Source organism: Dendrobium catenatum, unplaced genomic scaffold (assembly GCF_001605985.2).
Source record: "Dendrobium catenatum unplaced genomic scaffold, ASM160598v2 fragScaff_scaffold_390, whole genome shotgun sequence".
NCBI classification, from domain to species: Eukaryota; Viridiplantae; Streptophyta; class Magnoliopsida; order Asparagales; family Orchidaceae; genus Dendrobium; species Dendrobium catenatum.
In genome coordinates, this window is record NW_021318852.1 from 8548369 (window position 1) to 8564968 (window position 16600).

The 16600-nt window shown below is 37.8% G+C and overlaps 1 protein-coding gene across 3 annotated transcripts in view; it reads left to right on the top strand.

Annotated features, from left to right (window-relative positions):
* The first annotated feature begins 1421 nt into the window (after positions 1-1421).
* The window catches only part of LOC110095786, a 28966-nt gene continuing 13787 nt past the window's right edge, over positions 1422-16600 (top strand). For 2 of the 3 annotated variants that reach the window (XM_020821459.2, XM_020821461.2), the window contains exons 1-4: positions 1422-1865; positions 2542-4045; positions 4548-4652; positions 4765-4928. In XM_020821459.2, the coding sequence (XP_020677118.1) occupies positions 1725-1865; positions 2542-4045; positions 4548-4652; positions 4765-4928 (1914 nt within the window). In that variant the 5' untranslated portion in view covers positions 1422-1724. Of the gene's footprint in view, positions 1866-2541; positions 4046-4547; positions 4653-4764; positions 4929-11174; positions 11242-16600 lie in introns of all 3 variants that reach the window. The other variant, XM_020821462.2, reaches the window with a different exon arrangement.

Below are 16600 nucleotides of genomic sequence, written 5' to 3' on the forward strand. Positions count from 1 at the left end.
TCGCCCACCGACTACTGTCCTTCCGACCATTGTCACCCAACCACCGTCTTTCTTAGCACTATCGCCTGCCGATAATGATCTTTATGACCACCTTTGCCAGCCGAGTATGTTTCTTCCTACCTCAATCTTCAGATAATTTTCTTTTTGACCAATGTTCCCCGCCTACGATCATTTCGATCTCTATTTCCCACCGATTATGATTCTTCCGACCACCGTTACAAGACAACAGTCTTTCCAGCCTTCATCTCCCATCGACTACGATCCTTCCAACCTCCGACGCCAACTAACAATTTTTATGATGTATAGTTACTACATCAAACCAAGGCCTTCCCTCAACAAAAGGCCTCATTAGTAATTGATTGCAAACACTAGTGAATATATTCAAAGTAGGTCAGACCCCATGGTTTTTCCCCATTTCAGGAGTTTCCACGTAAAAAATATGGTGTCTCTTATGAGCACTACACCATCTCTTTTATCTGATTGTGTGTTAGATCTTCATACAAAGTTAAGTCGTTAAAATTTATATTTCTCTATGGTTGCGAATATTCCAGGACTCAACAATATTAATTATAAAGATTTATATATAAATAAGCTAAATAAAAATAAATGAATAATAATAATTAATTCAAATAGCAATAAAAAGTAGTTTATGATTTAATTAAAAACCATTTTAATTTTTTATAATTAATTACATTAGTTTAATAAGTAATTGAAATGTTATTTAAATCAATTATGATTATGATTAAAACGAGAATTTGACTTTTAATAGGACACAATGGAGAAAAAGGATTCATGTAGCCGACCCCACGTAGTGGGATAAAGGCTTGATGTTGTTGTTGTTGTTGTATGATTATGATTAATGAGATTAAATATTTTAACTTCATTATTAAAGATAATTATTAAAATTTTATTTAGATTTAAATTCTATGTAAATAGTCGAATAATTTATTAAAACTTAACCTAATTTAGTGGGAGTTTGATTTGCTAAAAAGAAATAGAATGTAATTTATTTAAAATATTTTTGAGTTGTTTAGATGAGTGTAAAAAAGGCGGTGCTTATCCTCGACGAACGGTGACAGGTGGCGGCACCGGTTCGTGGTGTGCCCTATTGTAGTGCAGGAGATAATTAATGTTCAATGTATTTGAAAATCATCTCAATTATAAAATTTTAAATACATAAAATAATGAACTAAATGAAGAATTACAAATACAAAAAAAACTTTAAAGTGCATTTGATTTACTTCAAACTAAATAATAATATTCTTCAAATTTTATATTTAAAATATTTTAGGCATTTTTTATTTCAAATCAAACAGTTCCTTAATTAATTTTATATCAAATAGTTTTTAGAATTTAATAAATAAATTTAAATTTAGTAAATCCTATTTAAGTTAAATCATCTTGCTGGCTGCAAACAGACTTTTAGGCAATACCGAAATACTGTCACAATTTGTTTCTATGGATGAATGCCAAAGTTTTGGTGCTTTTGAGTTGAGTTCCGCAGTGGGAAGAGCTGCCATGGCAGACGCTGATGAAAGAGCAAGGTGGTGGGAATCTTGACTACAGACAGAAAAACGGAGCATTTTCCTCGATCGTAGTAAATAGAGGAAAAGGTTTATGCCAAGTTGGGGTTTTGTGTAAGGCTCTGTTACGGTTTTTCTAGGGTTTAAGGTGAAGGAATATCATCGGAAGCGAAGGTGGTCGCTAGAGGGACGCAGATTAACATGCAAGCATCCTTAGAATTATCTGCGGCGACCTTGATGAAGAAACGTGGGAGGAAACCTAGTTCTCGGTCGCCGCCGCCTCTTAATACATGCCCGTTATCATTCTTCAAGGTTCTGTTAGGGGATTTCAAAGATGTTTTGGTATGCGTGATCCTCTTCTCTTGCACTTCTTTCCACTTCAAATTTATTTATTTGTTGTTATTTCCATCGAACCATTGCCTCTTCAATATTTTTAATGATTTCTATTATTGCCACACAGAGATAGGATTTTGATGTTTTCACTTTTCAGGTTCTGTTTCTCCTCTCATGAAGTCATTTGGATGATGCGTATGCTTTGAATGAATACTGTGGGAGTAGTAGGGAAGGAAACTGAAATTATAGCGCTTGAAATGTTTGTCTTTTTTTTTTCTATAGTACTGAACTGATCCAAAATTATGAACACGGGATTAAGGGGGGGAGCAGGAAGCAAGAGATTTCTTGTACTCCTGCTAATTTCTCTCATTCTAGTGAAATTGTAGAGCTTCTCTTTAGATTCTCTCTTTTTTCTCTCTCTGATATTTTTTCTTTCTCTCGTTGATCATGTGAGTAAGCTTTTTGTATCATCCACCAACATTTTTGAATCCAATAGTTTGCTTCTTTTTTCTTGATTTGCACCATTTTTGCTGTTATTTGTATAGCTTGTGAGCACTGATATTTTTAATGCTTAAGGCTTGATAAAAATATCCACGGTAATTTGAAATAATATATTGAATTCGTGTCCGGCTACGAGTGGGGATGTTTGTTTTTTAAAATTGGTCTGATTCATTTATCTGTGCAGTTTATTCCACCCATGGCGGCTTGCACTTTGAAAGGATTGGCTAAGAAGTATGTCTATATTGAAGATGCTTTTGGAAAGTATTGGAATGTTAAGATGTCAATGGTAGATGGTTCATTGGCTTTTCAAAATGGATGGTGTGATTTTGTCTCAGATCATTGTATAACAGTGGGGGAGTTTGTTTTGTTTACTTACACTGGTGGATTGATATTTGCTGCACGAATATTTGGGACTAACGCCTTGGAGAGAGTGAACTTTAAAGTGAAAAGAAGAAGAGGCATCGCAAAAGAAAGATGCATTACTGAATTAAAACCTGGTAATGTTAGAACCTCTAAAAGGAAAAAAACTGCTCAACCTTCAGAAGAGCAACATAGCCCATTCGGCACTGAAGTTCAGAGAAGTTTAAAGCGGAAACAAAAAGCTGTTAAGTGTGATTTCCCTAAGGTTCATGTAATTGAAAGTGATTCTATCTCTGAAGGAGTTCTAGAACTTTCAAGTGCAGGTGAGAAACCTCTTTATGATTCAAACTCCAAAGAATCAGAGAATGCACTTCTTGATTCTGAACAAACATGGCATAAAAATAGCGATGCTACAGTTGGGGAACTAAACATAAAATCTCCTTCTGATCTTGCAAATTCGGACTTAGAGAACATTGAAGCAGTTTCAAGCAAAAGCATCATAAACAGGATGAGCACATCAGAGAACGGAGCTGCTTTTCGAGATATTGGTGGAGTTCTGCCATCGAAACAGACAGCCGAAGAACCCGATGCCATGACTAAAACTTCTACCTGGGCTGTTAAAGGTCATTCTGATAATAAAGAGTGGTCAGCTGAAATTAGTGGTTCGCAAGTGCAGATGAACAAAGAGGATGATGATATCAGAAACAATGGAAAGACAGAACAAGGCCTTTCACATGACCTTGAAATGCTGGACAGGGAGCCACCTGATATGAAAATGGCTTCTCTATCTAATCTCAAACATGCAGAATGCAGTCCTAAAATGGAGTTTAATCTGATTAAACCTGAGGTAATTTCTGAGATAGATAGTGGTTCGCAAGTGCAGATGAAGAAAGAGCATGATGCTATCATAAACAATGGAAAGACAGAGCAAGGCCTTTCACATGACCTTGAAATGCTGGACAGTGAGTCAAATTATATGAAAATTGCTTCTCTATCTAATCTCGAACATGCGGAATGCAGTCCTAAAATGGAGTTGAATCTGATTAAACCTGAGGAAATTTCTGAGATGGTTTTTCTCTCAGCCGATGCAATATGCCACCCTACTCTTGATGAAAAATTAATAGAACTTGCAACTGGAGCTAGCTTCAATGCAAATGAACTGGAAGAACCTTTATGCGGAAATTTTCATGGGAGCTTTGACTTAGAAACTAGTGTACCATGTCAAAATATCTCAGCGGTTTCCTCCAACCCCATATTAAACCACACCATTGATAAGATGGAAAATTTGATGATAATCAGTGAAGAATATGGAGTTTCTCAGACCACAGGTGACTTGGGATACAAAATCTTAATTATGATGCTTCCAATTCAGAAAAGAAATGCTTCTCTTATACCAAGTTTTCTAAACAAAATTCTTTTACTGGGAACATAGCCTTTTTAATTGCTTAAATGATATTGTATTAAGCTTCGTTTGAGATAAAAGGAAACAAGTTGATGTTGACCTAAATTGTTACTGATATGTACGTCAATTAGTTTATTTCAGAATTTTCAAACTTATGATAATTCATCTCAAATATCCATCTATTTCCTCCTTCAAATCCGATAATCCTAGATCATGCAAGATATATGAAAAATGATGTTTGCCTTTCTCTCAAAAAGGCAAATATGCTGTTCTTATGTAAATAAATTTGCAAACTTTACATAAGATTCAAATTGGTTTCGGGAATGAAAACCTAATTTGCTGAACATGTCAAGTAATAATTCATTCACACGCACACATAGTTTCTCTCCACAAATTTCAAGCATTCTCATGAAAATGCCATCTTTTAGGAAGTTCTACAATAGCTGAAAGTGGGCTTCAGAGCTGTAACAAAGTTCATGAGTGCAAATACAAAAGTTATCCTGAAATTGTTAAAGGAAGTGATTGTCAATCTGGTGATTTGTTTCTTCCTTATTTAAATTTCCTGTTTTTCAGTTGAGATACGGAACATTCAGCTGTTCCTAGATTGATGGTTTTTCATCTGAAATTGTTTCTCTAACTGTTCAGGCATTGCTGATGACACCTTTTTTGATGAGGATGAAAAGAATGTTACTCCTTGTTCCAGTCGGAGATGTAAAGTCAAAATTGATAGATCAGAGTCAGTTGACATTCCATCATCCAGTTGTGTTGGTTTCAGTATTTGCTTATCTGATGATGTTCAGTCCTCACTTGTGAGTGTATCCTCAGAACATATTTATTTTAAAATTTCCTCATTATTAAGCTGCATGCTATGGCAATTAAGCTTTGTAGTACCGTCTTAGGGAAATTACTCTCTGTTGACTCTAATACTAGTGTCGGGATCGAGTTGACCGCGCAAGGTGGGTTTCAAAAGCAAAAGAGCTCGAAATCGCGCAAAAATTTATCCGACGCGTGTCGACCGAAAACCCAAAATCATCGAGATTACCTCCGTTCGCGAAACGGACAGCACCGATGCATCCGGAGCAACATAAACAACTAAGATCGACACCTATATTGATGGGGTTCGACGGTCGGTGAAAATTTAAATTTTGGGCGTGCGGATCGAGGCGACAACGTGTGCGAGCGGCGACGCGACAACTAACTTGATACAAGATTAATTTTTTTTTTAATTTTGTGCAATATAATTTAAAATTTTTAGAAAGAGAGGGAGAGTTTTTTTAAATAAAAAATGAAAATTTTTTAAATAAAAATCTCCAAAAATGCCTAAAATACCCTCACTTAAACCCCTAAACCCTCATATCCTCTTCCAACCACCCCCCACTCCCATCTCACGATTGTTTCCACGCCAAGGAGCCGCCCACTCTACCTCTCTTGCGATCCAACCGCCGGCCTCCAAGTTTTCTCCCTCCAAGCTCTCCAAGGTAAAATCTCTCATTCTCCTTCTTCTTTTTCTTCTTCTTATTCTTCCTCCTCCATTCTTCTTCTCCCTCTTCTTCTTCTTCCTTCTTTCTTCTTATTCTCTCCCATTTTTCTTTCTACTTCATCTTCTCTCCATATTTCTCATCATTTCCTTCCATTTTCTTCTTCTCATCTCTTCCCTTTCCTCTCCTTCATCTTCTTCTTCTTCCCCCAACCTCATTTTCTCTAAACCTACACCAACCCTAAACTCTAATTTTTCATATCTCTACATCCACTCACTAAATCACCCACCACCCTTCACAAAAAACATTTCCCTACACCTTCTACACCCTCCCAATAAAAAAATCCACCATCCATCATTTTCTCTCTCTAACCTAGAGAGAGAAAATTTTCTCTCAAAAATGAGAGTGAAATCTCTTCATATATGGCTCTATTTCCACTCCAAGCATCTCTCCTCTCCACCATGTCTCCAAATTCCTTTCCTAAAGAGAAAAAAAATTCCCTTCTCTCTTTCTCTCTCCAAAAATTAGAGAAAGAGATATTTTCTCTCTCTAACCTCACTCCCACAATCTCCTACACACCCTAAGCGTCTTCCACCAAAAAGACCCATCAAATCCTCTCTTTCCCTTTCTTTCTCTTTCTAGAAAGAGAGCTCTTTTCCTCTTTTTTTTTTCTTTCTCCACTTTGTTTTAAATAAAGGAAAGACATATATGATTAATTTTATTGCACAAACAATAATAAAAAAAATTTAAATTGTGCATCGTAGGTTTCTCACCATCACCGTCATTCGCCATCGCCGCATCGATTACTGCACACACAAGGTAAAAAAGTCCGACACTAGTATTTTGACATTTATATGAATGAAATAAGTACTAGTGACCGCTTTTGTTAGCGAGCAAAGAAACTTAAGTACCCGTGACCGCTCTGAGCGAGCGGGTAAATTCGTATGCATGAAATATAAGTACCAGTGACTGCTTTTTTTAGCGAGCGAGAAAATTTGTTATTTGTAAAAAAATTATTTAATTAAGTACCCGTCACTGCTTTTAGGCGGGAAAAATGCTATTCTTTAATTATGTGCTCAAAGACTCCGTGATCGCTTTTGTTAGTGAGCGGGGATTGAAACTGCGGCTTCGGTGTCACCTAACACCTACCGTGATTGTCTTTCTTGGCAGGCTGGAAGGCTTTACACCTCTGATGCAGCCCCCTACGAGGGGACGACTTCGGAGTATTGTGGAAACTTTCAGCAAAACTCGTGACTTAGAAAATTTCAAAGAAAATCAAAATACACCTAAAAGTTTTAAGTCGAAAAAAAATACACGACTCCCTAGACTTCCAACACTGAAAACAAATACAAAAGAAAATTCATATCATAATATGATGCAATTTATACCAAATTCGTAGGGGAATCAGTTGTCACCAGCAAGTAGGAGCTAAATCTTTTCCTCCTAACTCTTGACTTGCGCACACCTAAACCCGTAGCAACACTCCTCACTAAAGCTCTTTGCAGAAATAAAGTGTGAAGGAATGAGCTTAGCCTCTTTCATATTTATAATATTGGATTCACATTATTCGCGGGCCCCACCAGCCTAGAGTCCCTTTGCTAAAGGACGGAGAGGGTACACCTGCGGGCTCCATGTACTTAGGATCCTAAGATGCCATTTTGAGGCTCTGGCATTGGATTTCTAGAGTATTCACTAGCATGTGAAATATGAAAGTAAATACGAGTTTAAATACAAGTGAATACGGCTGGTAATTATCTTAAAAAAGGAGGGGGTAAAGTAAAAGTAAAAGTAAAAAAAAAAATATTTCCTAAGAGATGCTTTTATGATCATCGTAAACACATAGGAATCCTTGCACATCCTCGATAATTTTCTGGTTGAACCCTTGTGAAAAAAAGTGTCCATCACATTGCAAGTTACGGGTGCTCTAACTAGTGTGCGCACCCACATTGGGCTTAGTACCGGGTACGAGTGTTGCAGATCCGATGGCGGGTTATACAGCTTCTGGATTGAGTTGTTCGTTGCTTTACACAGGTAGATTGTCGTGTACTACTTACATGATTTACGGATGTAGATTGTAGTACACTAACTAATCTTCTGCTTTTGCTCGTAGGCGACAAACTTTCCAGTGGTAATGTGCCTACTTTAATCAGGGGTCGTACAACCCGTGACACATAAGAGTGCGCTACTTTGTTTCTTTTTGAAGACATGTTCACGGGCTGTACGAGCCGCCTAACTTTAATAGCTGGCGCGCACCCTAGTTAGAGCACCCGGACTTGCAATGTGACGGACACATTTTTTTTCACAAGGGTTCAACCACAAAATTACCGAGGATGTGCGAGGATTCCTACGTGTTTACGATAATCACAAATGCATCTCGTCGGAAAGATAAAATTTTTTTACTTTTACTTTTACCCCCCTCATTTTTTAAGATAATTATCAGCCGGATTTACTTGTATTTAAACTCGTATTTACTTTCGTATTTCACATGCTAGTGAATACTCTAGGAATCTAATGCCAGAGCCTCGAAATGGCATCTTAGGATCCTAAGTAGATGGGGCCCTCAGGTGTATCCTCTACGTCATTTAGCAAAGGGACCCTAGGCTTGTGGGGCCCGCGAATAATGTGAATCCATAAATATAGAGGCTAAGCTCATTCCTTCACACTTCATTTCTGCAAAGAGCTTTAGTGAGGAGTGTTGCTACGGGGTTTAGGTGTGCGCAAGTCAAGAGTTAGGAGGAAAAGATTTGGCTCCTACTTGCTGGTGACAACTGATTCCCCTACGAATTTGGTGTAAGTTGCATCATATTATGATATGAATTTCCTTTTGTATTTGTTTTCAGTGTTGGGAGCCTAGGGTGCCGTGTATTTTTTTTTTCGACTTAAAACTTTTAGATGGATTTTTATTTTCTTTGAAATTTTTTAAGTCACGGGTTTTGCTAAAAGTTTCGGCAGTACTCTGGCATCGTCCTCTCGTAGGGGGTTGCATCGGAGGTGTAAAGCCTTCCCGCCTGCCAAGAAAGGCAGTCACGGTAGGTGACAGGTGTCACCGCGGCCGCGGCCGCAGTTTCAATCCCCGATCGCTAACAAAAGCGGTCACGGGGTCTTTGAGCACATATTTAAAGCATAGCATTTTTCCCGCCTAAAAGCAGTGACGGGTACTTAATTAAACAATTTTTTTTACAAATAATAAATTTCCCCGCTCGCTAAAAAAAGCGGTCACGGGTACTTATATTTCAAGCATACGAATTTTTCCGCTCGCTCAGAGCGGTCACGAGTAATTAAGTTTCCTTGCTCGCTAACAAAAGCGATCACGAGTATTTATTTCATGCATAGAAATGTAAAATACTAGTATCAAGCTTTTTTACCTTGGGTGTGCAGTAATCTAGGCGGCGACAGCGAATGACGGCGACGGTGAGAAATCTGCGATGCACAATTTAAATTTTTTTATTATTATTTGTGCAATAAAATTAATCATATATGCCTTTCTTTTATTTAAACAAAGTGTAAAGAGAGAAAAAGGGGAAGAGAGCTCTCTTTCTAGAGAGAGAGAGGGGGAAATAGAGGAAAAGAGAGGATTTGATGGGGTTTTTTGGTGGAAGAGGCTTAGAGTGAGGTTAGAGAGAGAAAATCTCTATTTCTCTAATTTTTAGAGAGAGAAAGAGAGAAGGTATTTTTTCTCTCTAAGAAAGGAATTTGGATGCATGGTGGAGAGGAGAGATACTTGGGGTGGAAATAGAGCCATACATGAAGAGATTTTACTCTCATTCTAGAGAGAAAATTTTCTCTCTCTAGGTTAGATAGAGAAAATGAGGGATGATAGATTTTTTTTATTGGGAGGGTATAGAAGGTGTAGGAAAATATTTTTTGTGAAGGGTGGTGGGTGGTTTAATGAGTGGATGTGGAGATATGAAAAATTAGGGTTTAAGGTTGGTGTAGGTTTAGAGAAAATAAGGTTGGAGGAAGAAGATGAAGGAGAGGAAAGGGTAGAGAGGAGAGGAAGAAAATGGAAGGAAATGATGACAAATGTGGAGGGAAGATGAAGTAGAAAGAAAAATGGGAGAGAAGAAGAAGAAGGAAGGAAGAAGAAGAATGGAGGAAGAAGAAGAAGGAGAGATTTTACCTTGGAGAGAGAAAACTTGGAGGCCGGCGGCTTGGATCGCAAGAGAGGGAGAGTGGGCGGCTCCTTGGCGTGGAAACGATCGTGAGATGAGAGTGGGGGGCGGTTGGGAGAGGTTATGAGGGTTTAGGGGTTTAAGTGAGGGTATTTTAGGCATTTTTGGAGATTTTTATTTAAAGAAATTTCATTTTTTATTTAAAAAAACTATTTCTCTCCATCTCTTTCTAAATTTTTTAAATTATATTACACAAAATAAAAAAAAATAATCTTGTATCAAGTTGGTTGTCGCATCGCCGCTCGCACACGCCGTCTCCTCGATCCGCGCGCCCAAAATTTAAATTTTCACTTACCGTCGAACCCCATCAATATGGGTGTCGATCTTAGCTGTTTTCGTTGCTCTGGACGCATCGGCGCTGTCCGATTCGTGAACGGAGGTCATCTCGATGATTTTGGATTTTCGTTCGACACGCGTCGGGTGAATTTTTGCGCGATTTCGAGCTCTTTCGCTTTTGAAACCCATCTTGTGCGGTTGACTCGATCCCAACACTAGTATTAGGGTCAACACTCTCCTAATTATATTTCATTGCATTATGTGCTTATACTTTTCATGCTTCTTCTTAATTGTGGTGTAGCACATTTTGAATAAATTAAAAAAAGGCGCTGGAATGAAAAATGGTGTATGATTCAAGAACCATCTAAGCATGGAATTCAAGTGTAAATGTGATCATCATCAACTTCTTAGGATAGGTCGCTAAATAAATTTTAGTTAAATGCAAAATATATTCTTTAAAAAGTGTCTTTTATGATACACCTTCATTTTTGAAAGATGAGTGCTATTTTTGACAATTTTGAAGCCCCATGTATCACAACACTAATTGTGTAGATCATGCAACATTTATTAAGCATGAGTTATTATTTAAATAAAATTGCAAAACGAACCATCTTACGATATGTGACAATGCAAAATTAGAAGGGATTGAACCCAAATTTCAATGGATCTTCTTGCTCTTCTCTTTATCAAAGAATATATTTCCTATTGCTCCTTCAAAATCCATCATACTATTGCTCCATTAGGTTCTATCATACTTTTTCAAGAAGCATATGACCATGTGATTCAGAACCCTCATGTCTCTACATATGCATCTCATGATGTTTCCTTCTCTGGATTTGTTGCATTGTCTTCTCAAGCATGTCATGGACTTTGGATTTAGGTGCCTCTTCACATATGATAGGTAATTGCAAACATTTCTTCTCATTCACATGATCTCCCTTTCTCTCGGGTTGGGCTTGATGAGTACCCCTATCTTGTCTTTGAGAAAGTCATTGCGTCTCCTTAAAAAATTATATTTGTCCGTAATGTTTTATTTGCCCCATGGTTTTCTATAAACTAATTATATATTCATTTTCTTACTAAGTCCCATTTATAAAAGTCTATTCTTCTAATTATGTCTATCTTTTAGGCTTAACTCAAAGAAGACATCTGGTGGAGGTGTTGAGGCCGGTGCAATCGACTACCTGATGAAAAATGTTCTTTTTGTTCTTTCCACTATCATTTTCCCATTTCGTTGGCATTTTTAAATGGGCCTTCCTTCGGCTACTTTGAGCTTTTGTCTTTAGTTTTTTTTGTCACTACTAAATGTTGGTTGCCATGCATGTGAGCTAGGTAACCCTATTTGTCCTTTCCATCCTAAGCTAGTAGTAATTTGTCTCTTTTTTTTTTGGCTAATTCACTTGGGTATTTGGAATCTTAGGCCATTTCTTACTCATATGGCCTTTAACTTTTTGTCCCGTTTAATAATGATTTTTTCATAAAATGTCGGCCTTCTGATGACCTGGTTAGCAGAGTAGATGATTTAGAACTAAATGCATGAGTAATTATGTAATGTTGAAAATACACGCCTTTTAATTAGAGCAATAATAATTAAACAAATATTAAAACAACAAAGAGGCGATTTAGCTTATGCCAAATTACAAGATAAAAGCTAGAATTATGAATAATCAGTTCCAATTACAATTAGCATAGCATGGGAGAGTTCAAAGGAAATCCCTATGTTAACATATAGATTAGGCACTAATTGGATCCATTCACTCACACTCTTGATGGATCCATTCACTCACACTCTTGATGTAGGCTAAATGGAGATAGGTTGCACAACCTTTATGATGCCACAAATTATAGGGAAGACTTAGAATAACAAAGACTTTGAGGAGAAATTCACCTTTATCAGGGTTTGGAAATGATTTTCCACTGAGCCGGAGAGAGTTGTTCGTCGATAGCGGCGGCGAGAGAGAAGATAATCCTTTCGACGTAGTCTTCAACGGTACGGTCACCTCCAAGTTAATGTCGAAGAACGGAGATTTGAGGATGTCAAATTGCTCTTGATCTTTGTAAATAAACCTGTGATCAAGTTCTGGATCAGCCATACATGAGGGGACAGCAACTTCAAGGTTTTGGAACCTCTGGATTGCAAGTGGGAACCTTTTTGGGCTATAGGACAGCAAGGGGACTCGCTGAAATTTCTGGACAGCACATTTAACTTGTCCAGAAATCTGGACAGCAGTTGGAGGGGAGAATTTTGGAGTTTCGGCTCTCTGGGGGGAGGGAATTAGGTGATTATTGTGGGGGAATATATGGACAGCAGTGGGAGGAAATTTGGAATTAATTTCCTTGCCTAGGTGGCATGCTAATTAAATTATGAATCAACTAGAGAGAGAGGAGGGGGCGGCAGCCCTTGATGGGCTTGATTGAGGGTTTAATTGGGGAGAAATTATTAGTTGCTAGATTTGGGATTTTAGTTTAGGAAAGGGGGGAGGGGGCGGCGGCTATGAGAGGAGGGGATAATTAGGGAGACTTAATTGCTTGCCAATTCAAGCAACTTATGTTTGGAAAGAGGATTTAAATCAAATCCTCCTCTTAAATTCAGATTTAATTGAATGGAAATCTGAATTAAAGCTTTCCTAACATATATCAACTTATTTTAGGAAAGTAATCTCAATTCAAATTGATTTAAAATTTGAATTTTGAAAATCCTTCCTGATTTATCTTGTTACCAATACGGAAAGTCATATTACTTGGTTTGGAACTTGGATGGAAGGAGGAAAGGAGAAGTGGCCGGCAGCTAGGGCTTGGATTAGGGGGGGAGGGGTTTCGGCTAAGGAAAGGGAAGGTGGGGGCAGCGGCTTGAAGGATGGAGGGGAAAGGTGGCCGGCCTAGGGTCAGAAGAGGTGGGGGGTTTCGGCCGAGTAGAATAGGGGTAGGGAGAGAGGCTGGTTGGAGAAGAGGAGGAGGAAGGTGGTGGAGGAAGAAGACCATGAGCCCGGACGCTTCCTACGGCTGGTGGGTATTTCATTGCCCTCACCTAGGGACTTCAAGCAAGCTCTTTGAAGAACTCTCACAACTCACAAAACAAAGTGCAAGAAAATTTTCTTTATAATCATCATTAACTATTACAAGAATAAGAGGCTATAAATAGCCCAAAGTACAATAATAAAACAAAAGATAAAAAGTGCCCCCTGGGGTCACAAGCACCTACTCCCTCAAGTGAGGGTAAAATCAGAAAATAAACAACAATAAATCAAATACAACTAATAACTAAAAAATAAAGTGGTGTGATCGTGGTCGTAGATCGATGGCCCCGTCTCTAGTAAACTCTCCATGGTCGGATGTTCTCATCAGTAGATGTATTAGATTTGGCTTATGTTAAGAGAGGAGAGGTAGACCTAAAAAGATTTTGTTAGAAATATTGGAAATTGCTTTTTTTTAGTAGATTTAAATGAGAATTTGACTCTTAACAGAATATAATAGAGAAAAATGTTTCATGTAGCCGACCCCACGTAGTGGGATAAAGGCTTTATGTTGTTGTTGTACTAACGATTTTTCATGCATATGATTTTATTTGCTAAAATGTCGCTTTCAAACCTTTTATCATGAAATTAAAGCTCAATGTTACTCTTTAATCTAAACATAATGTGGTGATAATACTCTGGGATTCATGCAATCTCAATTATGCATTTTATGCTCCATGAATGGTGTTATTCATCAGACTTCTTATCATTATACCCCTCAATAAAATTGTACTCTGAACATAAAAATCACCAATTTGATGTTATTTCATATGAAAGTTCTACGTTTGTTCTGTGGGATGTTGTCTTGATCACATGTTATATGGTCAATCAAATCCCTTCTCCATTTCTATACCACACTTAATGAAGTTGTTTTTCCTCTTTCCCCATAGATCTTTGGTTGTACATGTTTTGTTTATGTGTTTTGCTCACTAAGCAAACTTTCTCCTCGTGTTATTATGTGTATCTTTTTTGCTACCCTTGCACTCATAAAGGTTATAAGTGTTCTTTGGTTGTAACTTTTTTCTTCCTTATCTATCCCTGAGCCCTACTCACCGCTAGTTTCCTTTCACCTACTCCTCTGCATGTATACATTAGTCAACCTCAACCTTCATCTAATACAATACCTTCAACTAGATTATTGAATTCTTTAACATTTAAAGAAGAGTGAAGTGATTGTTCAACAAATATCAGCACAACAAATCCTTTGCGTACTATCTGTAATATGTCTTGAGGGAATCTACTTCTTGGCTAAACCATCACAACCACTCAAAGCTTGAATGGTTTAACATCTTTTAACATGTGTTGGAAGAATAATTCTGTATGATGTTTGAAAGGGATTGAAGTTCTCGGTCTCTTCTGATTTTGCCTCGGTTGAGATGTTCAACCAATTGCTTAATTTGAGGTGATGGTACATGTACTTCTTACTTGGGGTGCATGTACAATGAGAATTCTAAATGTGAAAGATGTGTGAAACCTAAAACCTGTGATTTGAAACATCATTCGAGAGGAATAAAATTTGTTGGCTGTTGTCTTGAAGATGATTGAAGAGAGAGAGTCCACCATCAGGTTTATGACTACCCATGCCTCAAATGTCAAAGAAATCACCAAGCGGCAGGAAAAAAAATTAGAGGAAAGCAAGTCCGGAGACTCTGCCACTAATATTGTACGATAGTTTTTTTTTTCTTTAACATAGACAAGTTTAGTGTGATCTTTGATATGGAGGGAGTTAAATGAGAGAGGAGAATTTAAAAATCATTTGGAGCTGATGCTCATACCATATCTTCTTCCAAGAAGATAGTATATAACATCATATCTTCTTCCTAGAAAATAGTATATAAGTTCTTCACTATTGCTGAGAAGGCAAATATTGAGGTATTTGTGAAATACATGGTAGAAAAGAGATTATAGTTGAAGTCTTTTGCCATCCAATCAATGTCTCAAGGAAAGACTCCAGATCAGAAGTAAGGCCTCCAACTTGATCCCCCCACTTTTAATGTTAACATAGATGATTATTGATTATCCTTAAAAGAACTTTGTTGTGATTATAATAGAAGGTATAAGATTTTTATGTGAGGATATTTTACTTCATGGGTGATTATCTTAGCTTACAAAGGTTTTCATATTGTTTTTATTTCTTCTTCAGCTTGAGTTCTTACTAACAAACCTCATTAAGAGAGAAATAATTAGTCTAAAACAAAAAAATTCAAGGATAGTAATCCTTGGATTAAGGCTATTGAGCCAATTTGTATGGATAATGATCTTGTTAGTATAGGTAAGAGTTTTTGGGTAACTTTTGATTGACTAATAAGCATGAAAGATTTTGAAAATAGATCTATTTCTAATTTTTTTAAATCCAATTAAGCCTTTTGCAATAAAATAAGGGTTTTTGTATTTGCTACCATTCATTTATCATAATTAGGGGTGCAAGTGAGCCGAGCCGGCTCGAGCTCGTGAGCCGTGCTTATCTAGTTTCGAGCTCGAGCTTGATCCAGCTGATGCTTGGTTTGATTGCTCTTGAGCGGGCTCGCATGTGAAATCGCCCGTGGGGGGGGGGGGGGGGGGGGGGAGCGGTCTCAGACGCAAAATCGTGGGCAGGCTTGAATGCGGGACGCAAGCAGAATCAGAGATTTGACGCGGGACGCAGAGCGGAAGCAGACGTGAAATCGAGCTCGAACCGTGGAATCGAGCCGTTCGACAAGTTTGTTTCAGTGGCACCAGCTCGAGCTCACCTTCTGAGCTCTATTTGAGTTTGAGCTTGGGATTTGGCTCCCGAGTCAAGCTTGAGTTAGGTCTGACTCGAGCTTGACTCAACTGAGTTTGCACCCTTAATCATAATAGATGTGTTGGAAGGAGGTGCATTAGAAGAAGGCATGTTAGAAGGAGGCCAACGACACTAATGAATTTAAAACTGCAGCAGAGTAGTATGCATCAATGCAGTAGGTGGAAGTAGAATACTTAGGAGATTGTGATAGTGCATGAAGCAGGAAGGTAGTAGGGGGATGCCTCATCGAAGGAAACATTAATGGATACATTGAGTCTGTGTGTGGATGGATCATAACACCGATAATATTTTTGAGTATGAGAATAACAAATAAGATACAGTTAATGATACAATGAGATAGTTGATCGTGTTTATGATGAAGAGAGTGAATGAAACAAACAAGGCAAAAAACGCGAGAATTTTAAAGAAAAATGGATGTGTGGATAAAGAAGTGAAAAAGGAGTAGCCTCACCTAAAATAAGGGATCACATGATAGGAAACACTTGTGTTCGCAAGTATTCCTAACCCAAATCAGTAAAATTTCAGCAGTAAACTGCTGTCCACAGCAGCCAAACAGCAGGAATTCAGCAGAAAATAGGGAAACGGGAAGAAAAACACAATAATATGCTTGTATTTCTTTAGAAAATCAAGGAAAACAGCAAAGATACACTTGATCCTCAATTCGAGAGGAGGATCGATCTCTCCCAAATCTCTGGCAACGCGAAGAGCCCAAAGAAAACCTAAATCTACGAGATCTCAAATTTCAGCCAAATTCAAGAT